The 15,282-nt window shown below is 38.9% G+C and overlaps 1 protein-coding gene across 1 annotated transcript in view; it reads left to right on the top strand.

Moving 5' to 3' along the window:
* LOC137195111 (kin of IRRE-like protein 3) overlaps window positions 1-15,282 on the top strand; it is a 289,828-nt gene that overhangs the window by 207,207 nt on the left and 67,339 nt on the right. The window contains exon 5 of the mRNA XM_067607187.1: window positions 13,653-13,803. Coding sequence (XP_067463288.1) covers window positions 13,653-13,803 — 151 coding nt within the window. The remainder of the gene's footprint in view (window positions 1-13,652; window positions 13,804-15,282) is intronic.

Consider the following 15,282-nt stretch of genomic DNA (forward strand, 5'->3'; position numbering starts at 1 on the left):
AATTACACTCACTGCCAGATGGGGAAGACAAAAGTCCCACACTGCAGCTTTAACATTATTAATTATTTCATTGACTGTGTGTGTCTCCCCTTTTTAGTTTACCACTAAGGACAGCTGTGAGCCTGCATTTATAGACACACCTTTATTAGACCATATAAAAAAAGAGCCTTGTTTGCTGTTTTCTCAGGCCCCACAGTTGACAATTTGCAAAAGTATTCAGGACCTGAACGCTGAGTTGTGCGAATGCCCTATTGTAAGTGAAGGATTGGGGCCTGAGCATGAAAGTGCCTGAAAGTGCGAGGAACCTGTTGTTTTTGTAAAGATGATCATTATCACCCTATGCCATTGCATTTTTGAGGGGCTTGGGAAGCTCAAAAACTCACGAAAATTTGCACACATGTCAGAACTGGTGAAAATTGCACAGTTCTATAGTGATTGGCCTCAGACCCATAGCACCCCCAAACACAGGAAGATGTTGGGATAAAGTTGCTTGGTTGTTCATGAAATTCAGTGGGATCATTGTTCTCATCACTCTGAACATATAATATATATATACACATCAGTGGCGGCTGGTGACTCAAAAAATTGGGGAGGACAGGAGGAAAACTAACATGGAATCTTACAACAAACCGCATTATACTGTATTATTGTCCCCCACCCGATGAAATCGGAGGGGTTGGTGGATTGGATGATTGAAGTTTGAAGAAACAAGACATATTGGCAATTTAAAAATTTATTCATTTAACATACAGGAGCCTCAGTAACGTGTGGAAGAACCATACACATACGCCTGGCACCTCCTCCTCATGCTGGTCACCAGCCTGGTCACACACTGCTGTGGGATGGCATCCCATTCTTCAACCAGCATTTGTCGCAAGTCAGCCAACATGGTTGTGTTGGTCACACAAACAACACACCCAAGCTGATCCAACAAGTGTTCAATGGGGTTGAGGTCAGGACTGCTGGCAGGCCATTCCATCCTCTCCACTCCCAAATTCTGGAGGTAGTCTCTGATAAACCCCACAAACCAACAAATGCTGGTTGAAGAATGGGACCATGTACCATGACGCTTATAATCTGATACAGGTACAGATCAGTGCTGAACACTAGAAAGACCAAACACTAAAAACACCCACAGATGTAAAAGTGTAGGTTCACATCAGAAAGTATTAATGGATGTATCAAATACATGACTTACACGCTCTTATCTATATGCACGACATACAAAACACAGTCTACAAAGCTGACATGTTAACACTTGTTATTCTATTTGCTTTAAGCTTATTACTCAATATACAGTTCAGCTTAAAAACGAACTGAAGAAAATATCACCAGTAAGCAGCCAGACCTCCTGCACACTCATTCACTAATCACACAACATCAACAGGTGACTGAACAACCACTCAATTAAAAACTGGATCAATGGATCTGGATCAATCCACTGTAACTTCAACAAGGAAACTACCCACAGCACATTATATGATCTCTGCTGCATTCTTGTTAAGGAGATAAATTCACAACAGCCATAGAGACATTTAACCATTAGAGATGAAATTAGCGACCAAAAAGACAGAGAGAAGGTGTATCTGACTCATGTTATCTGATGTCTTCTTTCTATCATAGAGATGAAGTACACATGTCATAACGTCCATTTGAGGCTGTTGGTCATCTTTTTTTGTAAGTCAGAACTTTGTGGCTGCTGGTTAACCAGTCTGATATCATTAGCAACAATGACAAACAAGCTAATTCCCCTGGTTGTTCCAGTTGGTTCTCTCTCCAGCTGCTCCCTGGTGCATCCTGTCACTGCTGCGCCGCCCAATCCAAATCCATTCTCTCATTGGCTTAACAACAGTCCGTGACAGTCCTTCAGGGCTGCTACAGCAAGCCATATTTTATGGGTCTTGGGCATGGATGTGGCAAAATGGCTTGATAGTGCCCCCTAGAAAATTTCAAAATAAAAGCCCCTATCTTTAAATTTCATGTAGAGGAACAAAATTTGGTAGGCACATGTAACATGTCCAGACACACGAAAAAGCCTCTTCGAGCTGCACCCTGAATCCAAGGGTTGTATTTTAACAAACTCCTCCTAGAGCTTTAACCCCACCGACTTCAAATTTGTTCAGTGTCATCTAAAAACCTTTCTGATGAAAAATTATCAAAATTTTGAGTTTTCACTGAAAACCCTTGTCGTGGTGACATGGCAAACTTAAGTGTTTCGCCATGAAACAGGAAGTTGTTGTAACTTTAACGTACATCGTTCAATCTGCCCAAAACTTCTCATGCTTGATGAGGGTCCCAGCCTGAACACATCTATATGTATTGAGTCATAGGCATAGCGCCACTAGCAACTCCTGTTGCTAGTAAGTTACAGGCACTGTACTCTTACGACCTCTGCCTAGCCGGTTGAACACATCCACTTCAGATTTGGTCAGAAAAGCCTTAACACCTTGATGATGCTATATTGTGAAGATTGTGAGTTTTCATGGAATGCGGTTGCCGTGGCAATGCAACGAATTTCGATGTTTTGCCATTGCAAAATAAACTGTTGTAGCTTGACTACATATGGTCAGATCTTTCCTAAATTTTACATGTTTGATAAGAGTCCCAGTCTGAAGACATATACAGGACAATATTGAATCATAGTAATAGCACTACCTACTGGCAACAGGAAGTTATATGCCACATACTTTCACTACCACCATTAAATTTAACCTAGATGAACAAAATTTGGTAGGCACATGTATCATGTCCATACACACAAATAGCCTCTTGGAGCCATACCCTAGTCCTACAGGAAGTCCACCATTTTGAATTTACTTTGCGATTTTTGCACACTTTTTGCCATTTCCAGGTTTTATATTTTAACAAACTCCTCCTAGAGATTTAAGCCAGTCAGTATCATCTAAAGATGTTTGTGATGAAAAGTTATCAAAATCTTAAATTTTCATTGGACACTCTTGCCGTGGCAATGCGGCAAACTTTGATGTGTCACCATGAAGCAGAAGTTGTTGTAACTTGAATGTACATTGCCCAACCTGCACCAAATTTCTCATGCTTGATAAGAGTTCCAGCCTGAACACATCTACATGTCAATATTAGTTATAGTCATAGCACCACCCACTGACAACAGGAAATCAGCCATATGACAATCAACATCTGAGTCACATGAAATTTTCAAGGTATGGTCTACAGTTGATATGCAGAAACACGATGTATATTTGCTGCGTGTTCTCTAGTGCCACATAGTGGACACAAGCAGTGATATTTAACTCCTTTGTGCAATGTCCAACAAAAGCCCGGTCCTGAACACAACTGCATGCCTGAAATAACAGCCCTTCAACTACGGTGCTGTCTGATGTGTGTGAAGGCGCGAGGGCCCGATCATCGCTGCTTGCAGCTTTAATTATTATTATTATTATTATTATTATTATTATTATTATTATTATTATTATTATTATTATTATTGTTGTTACTCTAGTATGCCATTGCAAATTTGAGGGGCTTAGGGTGTTCAAAAATTGGCACACATGTCAGAACTGGCAAAAATTGCAAATTTATGTAGTGATTGGGCTTGGGCATGGCCAGCAGGCTCTATAGTGCCCCCAAATGCAGGGCCATTTGGAACAAAGTTTCTTTGATGATCATGAAAGTTGGTGGGCTCATTGCTCTCATCATTCTCGACATAATTTTTCCATTTTTTTTGCCCAATAGGAAGTCATCCATTTTGGATTTTGTGTGTCAATTTTCATTTTATTTTATTCATTTATTTTATTCATTATATTTCAGTTAGTATCATATTGGGCTTGTGTGAGGCATTTCGGCTCTATAGTACCCTCTAATTACTTTTAGCATTTTTGAGGTGCTGGGGTGCTTGAAAACTTACAAAGCTTTGCACATGCATCAGAGTGGGCGTAACTTGACATTTGATATAATCTTGGTTTTGGGTGTGGCAAAATGGCTTGATGGTGCCCCCTAGAAAGTTTCAAAGTCATAGCCCCCACCTTAAAATCTGATGTAGATGTATGAAATTTGGTAGGCAGATGTAACATCTCCAGACTTAAATACAGCCTTCTGAAGCCATACCATAAGTCCAAAAGGAAGTCAGCCATTTTGAATCTACTTTGCATTTTTTCCCCAAAGTGAAGCCATTTACAGGCATTGTACTTTAACAAACTCCTCCTAGAGATTTAACCCGAGCAACTTCAAATTTGGTAAGTGATATCTAAAGACCTTTGCAATGCTAAATTGTGAGGCTTTTTAATTTTCATGAAACACCCATATGTGGCAAACATCCGATTTACATGAAATTTACATGGTGTGGTCTGCACATGATATACAGCAACATGACGTATAATTAGTGGGTGTTCTCTGACCTCACAGGAAGTGATAATTATATCCTACATGCAATGTCCAAATACTCATGAAAATGTATATCCATGTCAGTTGCCCTCTGGTAAATGTATTGCTGCATTAATATTTCACTCATGAAGTATTACCTACGTGCAAGAGAAAGTAAGGCCTAAATGACACGGTGTTCATCAAATGTATACACAATTTTTAATAAGTCATCTCCAGCACCACATACTGCACACAGGAAAGTGTCTGGTAACCCTGACAATTCAGAGCCATGTCAACAGACCTCCAATAGCAATACCACAGCTGCTGCTCCCTCCAATGTGTGTGAGGTGTGCGAGGGCCCATTCATCACTGCTTGCAGCTTTAATTTCTGTTATTTACCGAATTTTTGTGCACTCATTTAATTTCAGCTGAGTGTAAGAGTCTCTGCTGCATTTGGTGTCATTTATGGTCACGCTACTCTCCTCTGCTCTCTGTGGTTCACCGCGGGCGGGGCTAAGCCCCTCCAAACAAATGAAGAGACAGTGAACCAGGTGAAGTAGCCTACATGAGTTGACGACAACTACAGTTGTTATGTTACTGTAAGTGCAATGAAAACATTGTGGGGGAAAAGCCAAGAAAAGTAATTTTATTTAATCTGTGCAAAGGACTATTCATTGAATTAAAATGTGTTATATCAGGATAAGTATTGTTACCAGGATATGAAATTACCTACATTGGGATATGAGATTTTGGTCATATTGCCCATTACTAAAAGTTATGAAATATAGTAATGGCTGCAGGAGATATACTAGTTGTGATATTTACTATGGCTAGGAAATCAGAGGGTACTAAGATTGGCTACAGAGCCAGAAATAGACCAAACAATACACCAGAATCAACACTCAGACACAATATCTCTTTTTGAAAGAACAACTCTTCTTCCTTTTTATGAAAAGTAGAGAAGAAAAGTAGAAAAATAAAAATGTACATGAAAAACATATTTATTACCCAGTCAATTGAAAAGCAAAAAAACAAAAACAAAATTCTAATGACTAATAAGTGTCTAGGTTCAGGATTCACTCAGATCCTATTCTCTTTCAGTCATTTTAGTCACTGATGTGAACTCAGTCCTCGTGTCCCAAATCTATCATCAAGGCTACCATTGTGGAAGTGGCAAATTTTCGTCTTACCACACTGTAGAATGTGTTAGTTTGGTGTGTAGAGACAAAGTCCTTGAGTCCAGGATTCCAATCTTCTGCATGCAATTGAGTCTCTAGTTCCACTCCATTGGGTTATAGCTCACCATCAACATCCAACAGTATCCAGGCTCAAACTCCAGATAGGTCCAAGAACCTGACCTATAGTGGGCAAGGTCAGAACTCACATTCAAGCTTCTAATCTGAAATAGTGGACCACCAAGTAAAAGCTGGAATACATTTTGTCAAATTCTCTCATTGTTCTCTATATTACCTAAAGAATAACATTAGAACTAATGAGACATTAGTGATTTTAAAATCCCATTATAAACAACCATAGTAGTCTCAAATATCTGTGCTCTCATAGAACCATGGTTACTAAAATAACCTCTGCACTAACAATTAGAAAGAATACCAAAATACTCCCTCCTTCACATAGCAATTGGCATAGAACATCTACATCAACACTAAAAAACACATGCTTTTGTGCCCTGTGCCATGCAATGGTGGCCTAGAGTCACCTGCACAAAACATTTTAACAATTAGCAAAGGTGCAGCTTAGTGTGATTAAAAAGCACAGGTTACGGTGCTAAAAACAACACAAATAAAAATTAAGTTTGTAACAGATGTGCTTAAAACAATACCAATGAGCATTCAGTGTTTAATAGATGTGCTAATACTGAATACATCAGCTAAGTTTATGTATTTCACTGTACAAAATTATATTTCCATTTCAACTTAGCATAGCTAACACCTTTAGCACAAGCGAATGGCATTCACTCTTGTATTTGTATTAGCATTAGAGGCTAGTGCTTTAGCAGTCAAAAGATATCTCACTTATGTGGGTATTTCTCAAATACCAGCAACGACTCTGGTCGTACTCACACAAGACTCAGAGCTGATTTAGCTCATTTTAATCACCTTTTTTAAAAGCTTTTATCCAAGGTTATTGGTTGGCACTCATTACGGTGGCTACCCTCTTCCTTGCTGTAACTCAAAACAGGAAGTGAAACTGCGGCATAGGCTTCGTCAGTGCACTAAATGAAACTGATACCTGACTGGCTGACTGAGCTAGCCTCTTAAATTCACATGTGCTTAGAATCAACTGAAATCAAACACTATTAAAGGAAAATAAATGTTTATCTTTTCAGATTAAGTTGTCTGTTTATTTTCTCTCAATGTGCATCTATCACATATCTTTATCTCCTATTCTTTTTAATTCTGACCTTCCGAGTACATTCTTTATTATGATTGAACAGATTTCTTGTAACACTTTTCCTTATTCAGGTTAATTTTATATGCAAAAATTATTTAACCTGGGTTACAGGAAATATAATGAAATTTAACACCTTGTTCACACACAAACACAAAAGAATGTAAATGTTAAATAAAATAAGCATTTGGAGCAATAACTAGAACACTCCCTCTGACAGTGTCAACCCCTCACAGAAAATAAAACTGGGGTTACAGTCTATTTTATCAATAAGTTGCTGGCCTGCTCAAATAACCTCTGACTGAATCCATAAAGCCAATTAAGCATATGAAAACAAAAAAACAGTATATATAGTTGGACAAACACCCCTCACCCCGACCCGCCACCACCCAACAGTCAAGCTGAGGAAAATTGTGAATTTGCTTGAGGTGGTGAAATTGGCCTCAGTTATTAAAGAATAAATTACTCGACCAACCAAACAAAAGTCCTGCCAGAGCCCAGTGCTCAATGCAGAGGGGGAAGCAGAGTAGACACGTTCTCTTCTACATCCTCTTACTCCTCTTCTGCTTTCTCAACTCTCTCTCAACTCTCGCAACTTTCTTGTCTGTTCCGCTGCGTCCTGTCTTCCATCTTGAATTTTCCTCTTTTATTTGTTTCTTCAACACACCTCTGTAGCCGCTGACCACTTGGCCACACGCCATCCATGCACTCCTGGCATGGGCACTTAAGTGTTTGATCTGCAGTCTCTTTGGACCCGCTCTCATGTCCCTATGGTTTGCCACATTATCATTGCTGAAATAATTATCTGGTTGGTCTGCATCTCAACACTGACACAAGCCTCCTCCACTAAATAAATCCAGCTGCTTAACACTCATCATAACACAGGCTGCATTATTTCCTCAGAGACATATTTGGCAGGGTGCCCCATAGCTTAGAAGTTAAGACACAGACTGCAACATCCAAGTGTGGTTCAAGTGCAGATGGGGACCTTTGTTGCATCTCTCTCTATGTCATCTCCAGTCATCTCTGCAGGGCTGGATTCAGCCTGTCTGGCCTGTGGGTGCTGCAAAAAATATCAGGGGGGACACGATGTTACAGACAACACTTGTATTTTTGTGGGTGTGCACATTTGTTGTTTTTAGTTGTCTTATCTTCCTAACCATTTCTTTGTGCGCCAAGGCCTATAGGAGAAACACTATCACTATCTGTCAAGACACTCACATTAAGGCTTTAAAAATGCAAAAATTTGCCCTGCTCATGTGATTTCCCCCCTCCCCTCAGCAGAGCCTGGGATACACAATGTTCCATGAGCATGAACATGAAAATGAGGCTGGGGAGGTGGAGGGATTTCAATTCTGAAGCAGGCAGCAGTGTAACAGTGAGGGCAGGAATAAGTGTTGTTGTATGGAGACTGTTAGTGTCTGATGTATATATATAGATCCCATACTGCATGAAGTAGGGTGTGGACAGACATGGTTGGAGATTGTATTGAACACGTGACTATAAGAGGACTTCCCTTGCTGAACTCCAGAGAGGCTCCATGTTTGTCACTGTGTGAGTCTGTGCATATTTTTAATGCGTATATGTACATATATAAATTAAATGGCAATGAACTTCAATGTGCTTGAGCAAAACGCTTCATATGATTTGATTGATTGTGACATGATTTTGGGTCAGTGTATTTCATGTAATTGTCATCATAAGACAAAGATGATCTGAAACCATAAACCTAACCTAAACCCATCCTAAATATTGTTAACTTTTTCCACAAGATAAACAGAATAAAAGTAGTCTTGTCTGATTTGAAACCCCAGTTGGGGTGTGATGTGTCCTTCCCTTTAGAAGGTCACATTAACTAGTAATTTGTTAGTATAAAGCTGCCATCAGACTGAAGACATCAACAATCAGAAAGAAGACTATGACAACAAAGAGCTTTTTCCACTTAATGACCATGTCATTTGGTCTGAAAGTCATCCATTGATGTCAATAAGGCAAGAAGCACGGACTGCACATTAATCTGAGGGGACTTCCGCTGTAGCATCTACAAGTGAAATCCCATTATCACAAAAGAGATGTTGGAGGAATTAAAAACCAAACATTCATAAGACTAATTATTTGCAGCAATCTGAGATAATAGAATTTAAATCTCATTTCAATGGTGTGCCATGTTAGCCTCGGATTTATTTGCATAGTATTGCCATAGAGTAGAAAATAGCTGACAGCAGTGAGTAAAATATGTGTAGTAAATTAAATACTGTCCATCTTAATAATATTAACTGATTTTCTGTTGTTAACTGAATTTCATCTAGATTGGATACAATGCATGTATGAATAGATGGAGGAAGAAAAGAGAAAGCAAAATAAATTAAAACAACCCCATATGATAACAGGCATTGTCAGTGTTGATGTATTGTATGGTGTAGGTGTAGTCAAACAAAATCACAACTTAAAGCCCCATATGTGTAGATTTTTACTTGATTAGGATCTAAATCATTCTGATGACATAAGATATGGTTTTGTATCACAGTTGAGACAATTGCTGTGAAAATTATTGAGGTAGTTGCTTGTGTCCCGGGGTCATATCTGTAGGGCAAGGTGTGTCATCAGTGTGCATGCCTATCTGCCACAGTAGGGGAGAACAGGGTAAATAGAGCTAGTGAGTAAAATGAGCCACCCCCTTTGTCTAGGTAACCATAAACAAAAGTAATTATGTGACCACATATTAAGAAAGTATAGTTCACATTACTCAATCCATGTTGGACTCAAGCACATGGAGAGAGTGGTAAACAAAACAGAGCAAAAAAAAAAAAACGATTTTTGTCATGCCAAGTGAATTCATCATGTTACTAAAGTTACCAGTCTTGTATCTTAATTAAATAGATAGGTTTTGGACATTATTACATGTTAATTTAAGTCAGTGTAAGCTACAGAACAGGGTCATAAACTTAGCATACCTGTGGATCTGAGCCACTGTATGAAACAGTTTTGTCAAAATGGAGATTGTGGAGTCAAACGTGCCAGTGATGTTGGGGCAAGTTGAGTCAATGGTTCAATTCACCCCCCAAAATTATTTTCTGATATTCTAGAGACTAGAGACACTGTTCATGTTTGATCCCTGTTACAAGTGCTACAATGTTGATGAATGAATACCTAATTGTTGACTAATGTTAAGTTTAAACCACACACAAACATGCTGTACATACAGACAGGTGACAAATTAAAGGAAAAGCCAACCACCGTGTGCCACCAGAACAGCTTCAATACACTTTGGCATTGATTCTACAGTCTCTGAACTCTACTGGAGAGATGAACATCATTCTTCAAAAAGATATTCCCTCGTTTGGTATTATGATGATGGTATTGGAGAGCACTGTCTAACAAGTTGGTCTAAAATCTCTCATAGGTGTTCAGCTGGGTTGAGATCTGGTGACTGTGAAGGCCATAACATATGATTCACATAATTTAATACTCATTAAACCATTCAGTGACCCCTCATGCCCTATGGATGGGGGTATTGTCATCATAGAAGAGACCACTCCCATCAGGATAGAAATGTTTCATCATAGGATAAAGGTGATGACTTAGAACAACTTTGTATTGATTAGGAGTGACCCTTCCCTCTAAGGGGACAAGTGGGCCCAAACCATGCCAGCAAAATGCCCCCCACAGCATAATAGAGCCACCAGATCTCCTCACTGTAGGGGTCAAGCATTCAGACCTGGACCAGTTTTTCCTTTAATTTGTCACCCATCTGTATACACAAAAGCATATTTACACACCCATGCTTACTGTAACTAACACACAAAGATCACAGTTTAATCTTTACTGAAAATGTTAAGGTAACATGTTTAACAACAGGTCACAAACATATGGTTTTACTTAAAAGTACAAGTTTTTGCCTTTGTTAAATTGATGGCATTAATGCTCATTTTACCCCTGCCATGGGGTAAGTTGTGCCATAGGACTAACTTTTTTTGATGGCTCATTGTTCTAAAACCATAATAATTGCATAACCTTTTTAAATTTCCATGGGCACACAACAACCTGAGGTATATATAGTAACTATTATTTGAAACAAATACACTTTCATTTTGCAGTAAAATCATCAAATGTAAAAAGTGGCTCATGTTACCTCGTGTTTTTTTTTCTTCTACTTTTTATGATTAGACCACCAGGAGTCGCCTATGTCACAATTGTTCTAGTCTGGCAAATTGGGTGTTTAAGAAATGAATTTGAAAATGACAAAGACAACTACAGCTCTAACTATGTAAGTGCATAGTGGCTTAAGTAAGCAGACAGAAGGGAATATGCTTTCTGTTTCTATTCCCTGATGGCTCCTTGTGTTGCATACAACCATTGTGGCTCCAAAATGAATACAGCAGTGAACACCCATTTCCGGGGAGATCTTTTCCCAAAGGGATTGGACTGGGTCTAACACACACTGGAGAAATCTGGACACTCAGATTGTAGAAATATATATACCCAACGAAATCTGTATTGTTCTCTGGTCTTCTTGCTTGGAAACCGGGAGGCACCACTGGGAGTCAGGGCTTTCCACAAGGATATGGAGTAACCTGCCAGGGGGAAAAAGTAGCCAGCTAAGCGTGGTCTGATGGGGGCATGCCCCCTTGGTGAAAAAATTTGGCTTTAAAAAAACAAATTTGGTGGCTTATGGAACATTCTAATGCCACAATTTCATCATATACACTGATCTTAATTATTGCGTATTTTATTTTATCCAATTTTAAACATGTAGTGAGTTATCATAAAGGAGAATTAGGTGTCTTGTGTGTTTTAGCCCACACAGTCTTTAAATAGCTATTAATATTTAAAACCACACCTATTCCTGACTGATCAGAACTTTAGTAATAAAGAATCATTAGATCTTATTTATTTTTTTATTTATTGACACCTTCACTGTAAGGTTTAACAAGACATGCCACAATGATGGTTAATGTATTGTTTGGCTAGAAACATAAATGCACTCAAGAAAATAAATAGGTTATTTTAAGGGGGAACATGTTTTTATTCCCATATGTTATCTAGCCTATGTATTGGTTTTAAATTAAATTATTTATAAAATAAAAATATGCCAAAATTAACTCAAAAACAAACCATGTGAATCACTTGACTCAAATTGTGAATCTGAATCTGAATCAGTTCCACTTCTAGTCATCTTCATCCTCATTTTCATCTTCACTATCACCCTGAGTGTGAGACTGAGGCACAGCCTATATTTTCCTCACGACACAGGCCTATTACTTTAACAACACTGTCTGTTTTACATGTGTTTACAATGCATCTTAGAGATGGCTCTGCTGTAAAAAGCACAATGTAAATAAAGATAATTCATTAATTTATTCATTCATTAAGGCCATAAAGGTTTGTGTGGTGGATAGGCCACTGGTGTTTTCTGAAGTAGTCCGTCCAATGAGGATGTCCCCTGTCTGTGTAATCAATACAATTCCTAATGTGTTTTGTCATCAATTATTTTGCTAATATTTGTCAAACACTATAGACAACTCTGTGCTCTCTGCTCTCTGCCCTCTACTCAGTAGGACACAACCTCTCAGCTGAGCGCACACACATTTATAAAGATAATTTAGAAATTATTTTGTATCCCTTTCCAGCTTGGTGAGTATCAGCAGTTCTTCTAAGGTCCTCAGAAATCTCCTTTGTTTGAGCAATGACACACTTCCACAAACCTGTGTTGAAAAGCTGAGACTTTGATAGTGAAGACCCAGATTTCTCTTCTTTAAATAAGGCAGGGCCTCCCAGACTCTCACTTTATTGTCATCCCATTGATTGAAACACCTGACTTTAATTTCCCCTTCAAATGAATTGATAATCCTAGAGGTTCACATACTTTTGCCATGCACAAATATGTAACATTAGATTTCCCTCAATAAATAAACAAGTGTAAAGTTTTTGTCTAATTGTTGTCTGTTTATGTAGTTTTAGGACTTGCATAGAAATGTGATTGCGTTTTAGGTCATATTTATGCAGAAATAGGGAAAATTCTAGAGGGTTCACAAACTTTCAAGCAGCACTGTAAGTAGACAATGGTTCCTGAAGGCTGGCTGTTCAGTATTCTAGTTGTAAAAACACTTGAGCTCTGGTGAATGCCAACATTTTTTTTAAAATCATGCAGTGTATTTTGAACAGTAACCCTTATATACATTTTATGGGACAGTTATAACCCTCAGCTGACTGAAAGAGATGCCTACTGTTGAAAGCTATTTTCTGTTTATTAATTTAATTTTAACTTGCATTTGTTGACCAGTCAGCTCTGTGTGCATTAAGTTATTAAAACATAAAACAGCCTATGGCATTGTGAGGTTTTTGCTTCTGCTTGTGACAGCCTTTTAAGTGGATTTAATGGCTAAATGGAGACTCCACTTTGTATATTTGTGATTATTATATGGTTGGCCCACTTAGTGGCCTTCAGAGGGTTCAGTGAAGTGCAGGATTAAGTGAAGCAAACAAGGACCTGGAAGTGAAATAAATGTGTTCAAGGCACTCATTGGCAAAATGAGCAGGAATGCAAGGACCTCCTTCACCATGAGCTGCTCTTAGGCCAGCAGTGGAGGACTGTGTTTACAGTGGGCAGCTCAGCAAACTACTCAGGTTTGCCCTGAGAATGAATAATTTATCCTGCTATTTAAAAGATGCCCCCACATCCACTCTGAAAAATCAGTTCCTCAGCAAAATAATGATTCATTGAGGGACTCATGTTCATTGGTCCCTAAATAAATAAATTAGGTAAAATTTCTTTATGCTCCGTGTACTCAAGGTCAAAACAGACCAACACCAAAATTCTGTGGCTGAAAATATGCTCCTTCATGGATAATACATGAAAATAACTTTATGGAATACACTTCTCTCCTTTGTTCTTGATTCCTCAGACCTTGTTGCGGGATGGTAAGAGGGAAAGCACAGTCAGTATGCTCTACTTATCACCCTCCAACATTGAGTCAGGTCAGCAGATCACCTGTCGAGCCTCAAACAAGGCAGCCCCCAACGGAAAAGATGCGACTGTCACAATCGACATTCAGCGTAAGTAAAAATGACATTTCAAAGACCATATTTATTTTCAAAAGGCAAAATATGTTCTTCTCGCTTAATTACGAACTACTTTGTCATGCTGCACCTAAAACAGTCTGCAGACTAATCATTTATACCTTATGCCTTTTTATGACAAAATAATAATGGCTATTCTCAGTAAAGGCTTGTTTAATTGCCAAGAAACACCATCAAAAGAAGAAATCTGTGTCAGTGTACACTGAAATCTGCAGTGAAATAGGGGAAAGCCTGAGAACAAAATGGCACAATTAATTAGCATGATGATGTTACATATATTCTGTTCTCAGCTAGTGACAGTGTGTATAATCTAATAAAAAGATGTATGTGCTTTGTTCCTGCATTTTTTTTTAAATCTCTCTCTATCTCTTCAGCCAAACACAGAAAATAGGGTCCCTCTAATAATACTCAAATTGTCAGGCAATATTATTTTATTACAAAAACTATTTGTTGCAAGTTATGGATTTGGAATAGGAGGCTTTTGCATTCCTCACAGCTCCTTCAAAGTTATTTAGTATGACTAATAAAGTATGAATGCTCTTCAGAGATGCATTTCTCTTGACAGATCTGTTCCGTCAAGAGTACCACCCCCCTCCCCTTCTGTAGTGTTTGAGCCAAGCACATGCTCTCTTTGTTCCATTTAACAGGCACATACTGTATAGCTGTGAAGTGAGGGTGTGCAGGCAGCCATGAGCTCATGAGCTCCAGTTTGATGGTTGGGGATTGGAGAGAGGGGTGACAGGAGTTGGATGAATAAGTGATAAAGGTGCTGCCAAGGTGGAGAGGCTGCAGAGACTCCTGGGGGTCTTAGAAAGTGCAGCACCTCACCACTGGGGGCAGCCAATGTTAACCACTGCCTGTTAATATTGATGGGAGGCAGCTGTTGCTGTTTCAAAGAACCACTCTGCAGCCAACACTCTGTACCCTGTGCTGCAGAACGCCTTCCATGCACCAGGGAGAGGACAAGAAAACACACAGGGTTAGTTTGGAGCTCTGGCTCCCAAGCAGGATGAATCAGTCAAAGTAAACTTTATTGTCAATTCTGAGTAATAATCTAAATCTTCTTCTTTGATAATTAATAGCCAAATGCAGAAGTGGTGTATCCACAAAGGATCAATGGGCACCAAAAAGAAACACATACTAAAAATGTTAATGCTCACATGTTACATTGCCAAAGAATGGGCATAGTGTGGAAAGCCACACTGTATAACAGAGAGTGGCGTATAACACTGTTCTCCCATGAGTCTGATTTCTGTGACAGAACCTCACTTTTTTAGCATTCTTTGTTCTGGCTCTATTTCTATTAGGCTCTGCCCAACTCCACAGTTTGTGCTGATGAAAGCCACTGACAAAAGTTATTTACTTTTACTGTGTTGAAGAAGAATCAGTACCACAAGACAGTGCAAGAAGAGGGCGTCAAAACACACCACAGTTGTGTCATTATTCTAAAAGTAG

Source organism: Thunnus thynnus, chromosome 13 (assembly GCF_963924715.1).
Source record: "Thunnus thynnus chromosome 13, fThuThy2.1, whole genome shotgun sequence".
In the NCBI taxonomy this organism is placed as follows: Eukaryota; Metazoa; Chordata; class Actinopteri; order Scombriformes; family Scombridae; genus Thunnus; species Thunnus thynnus.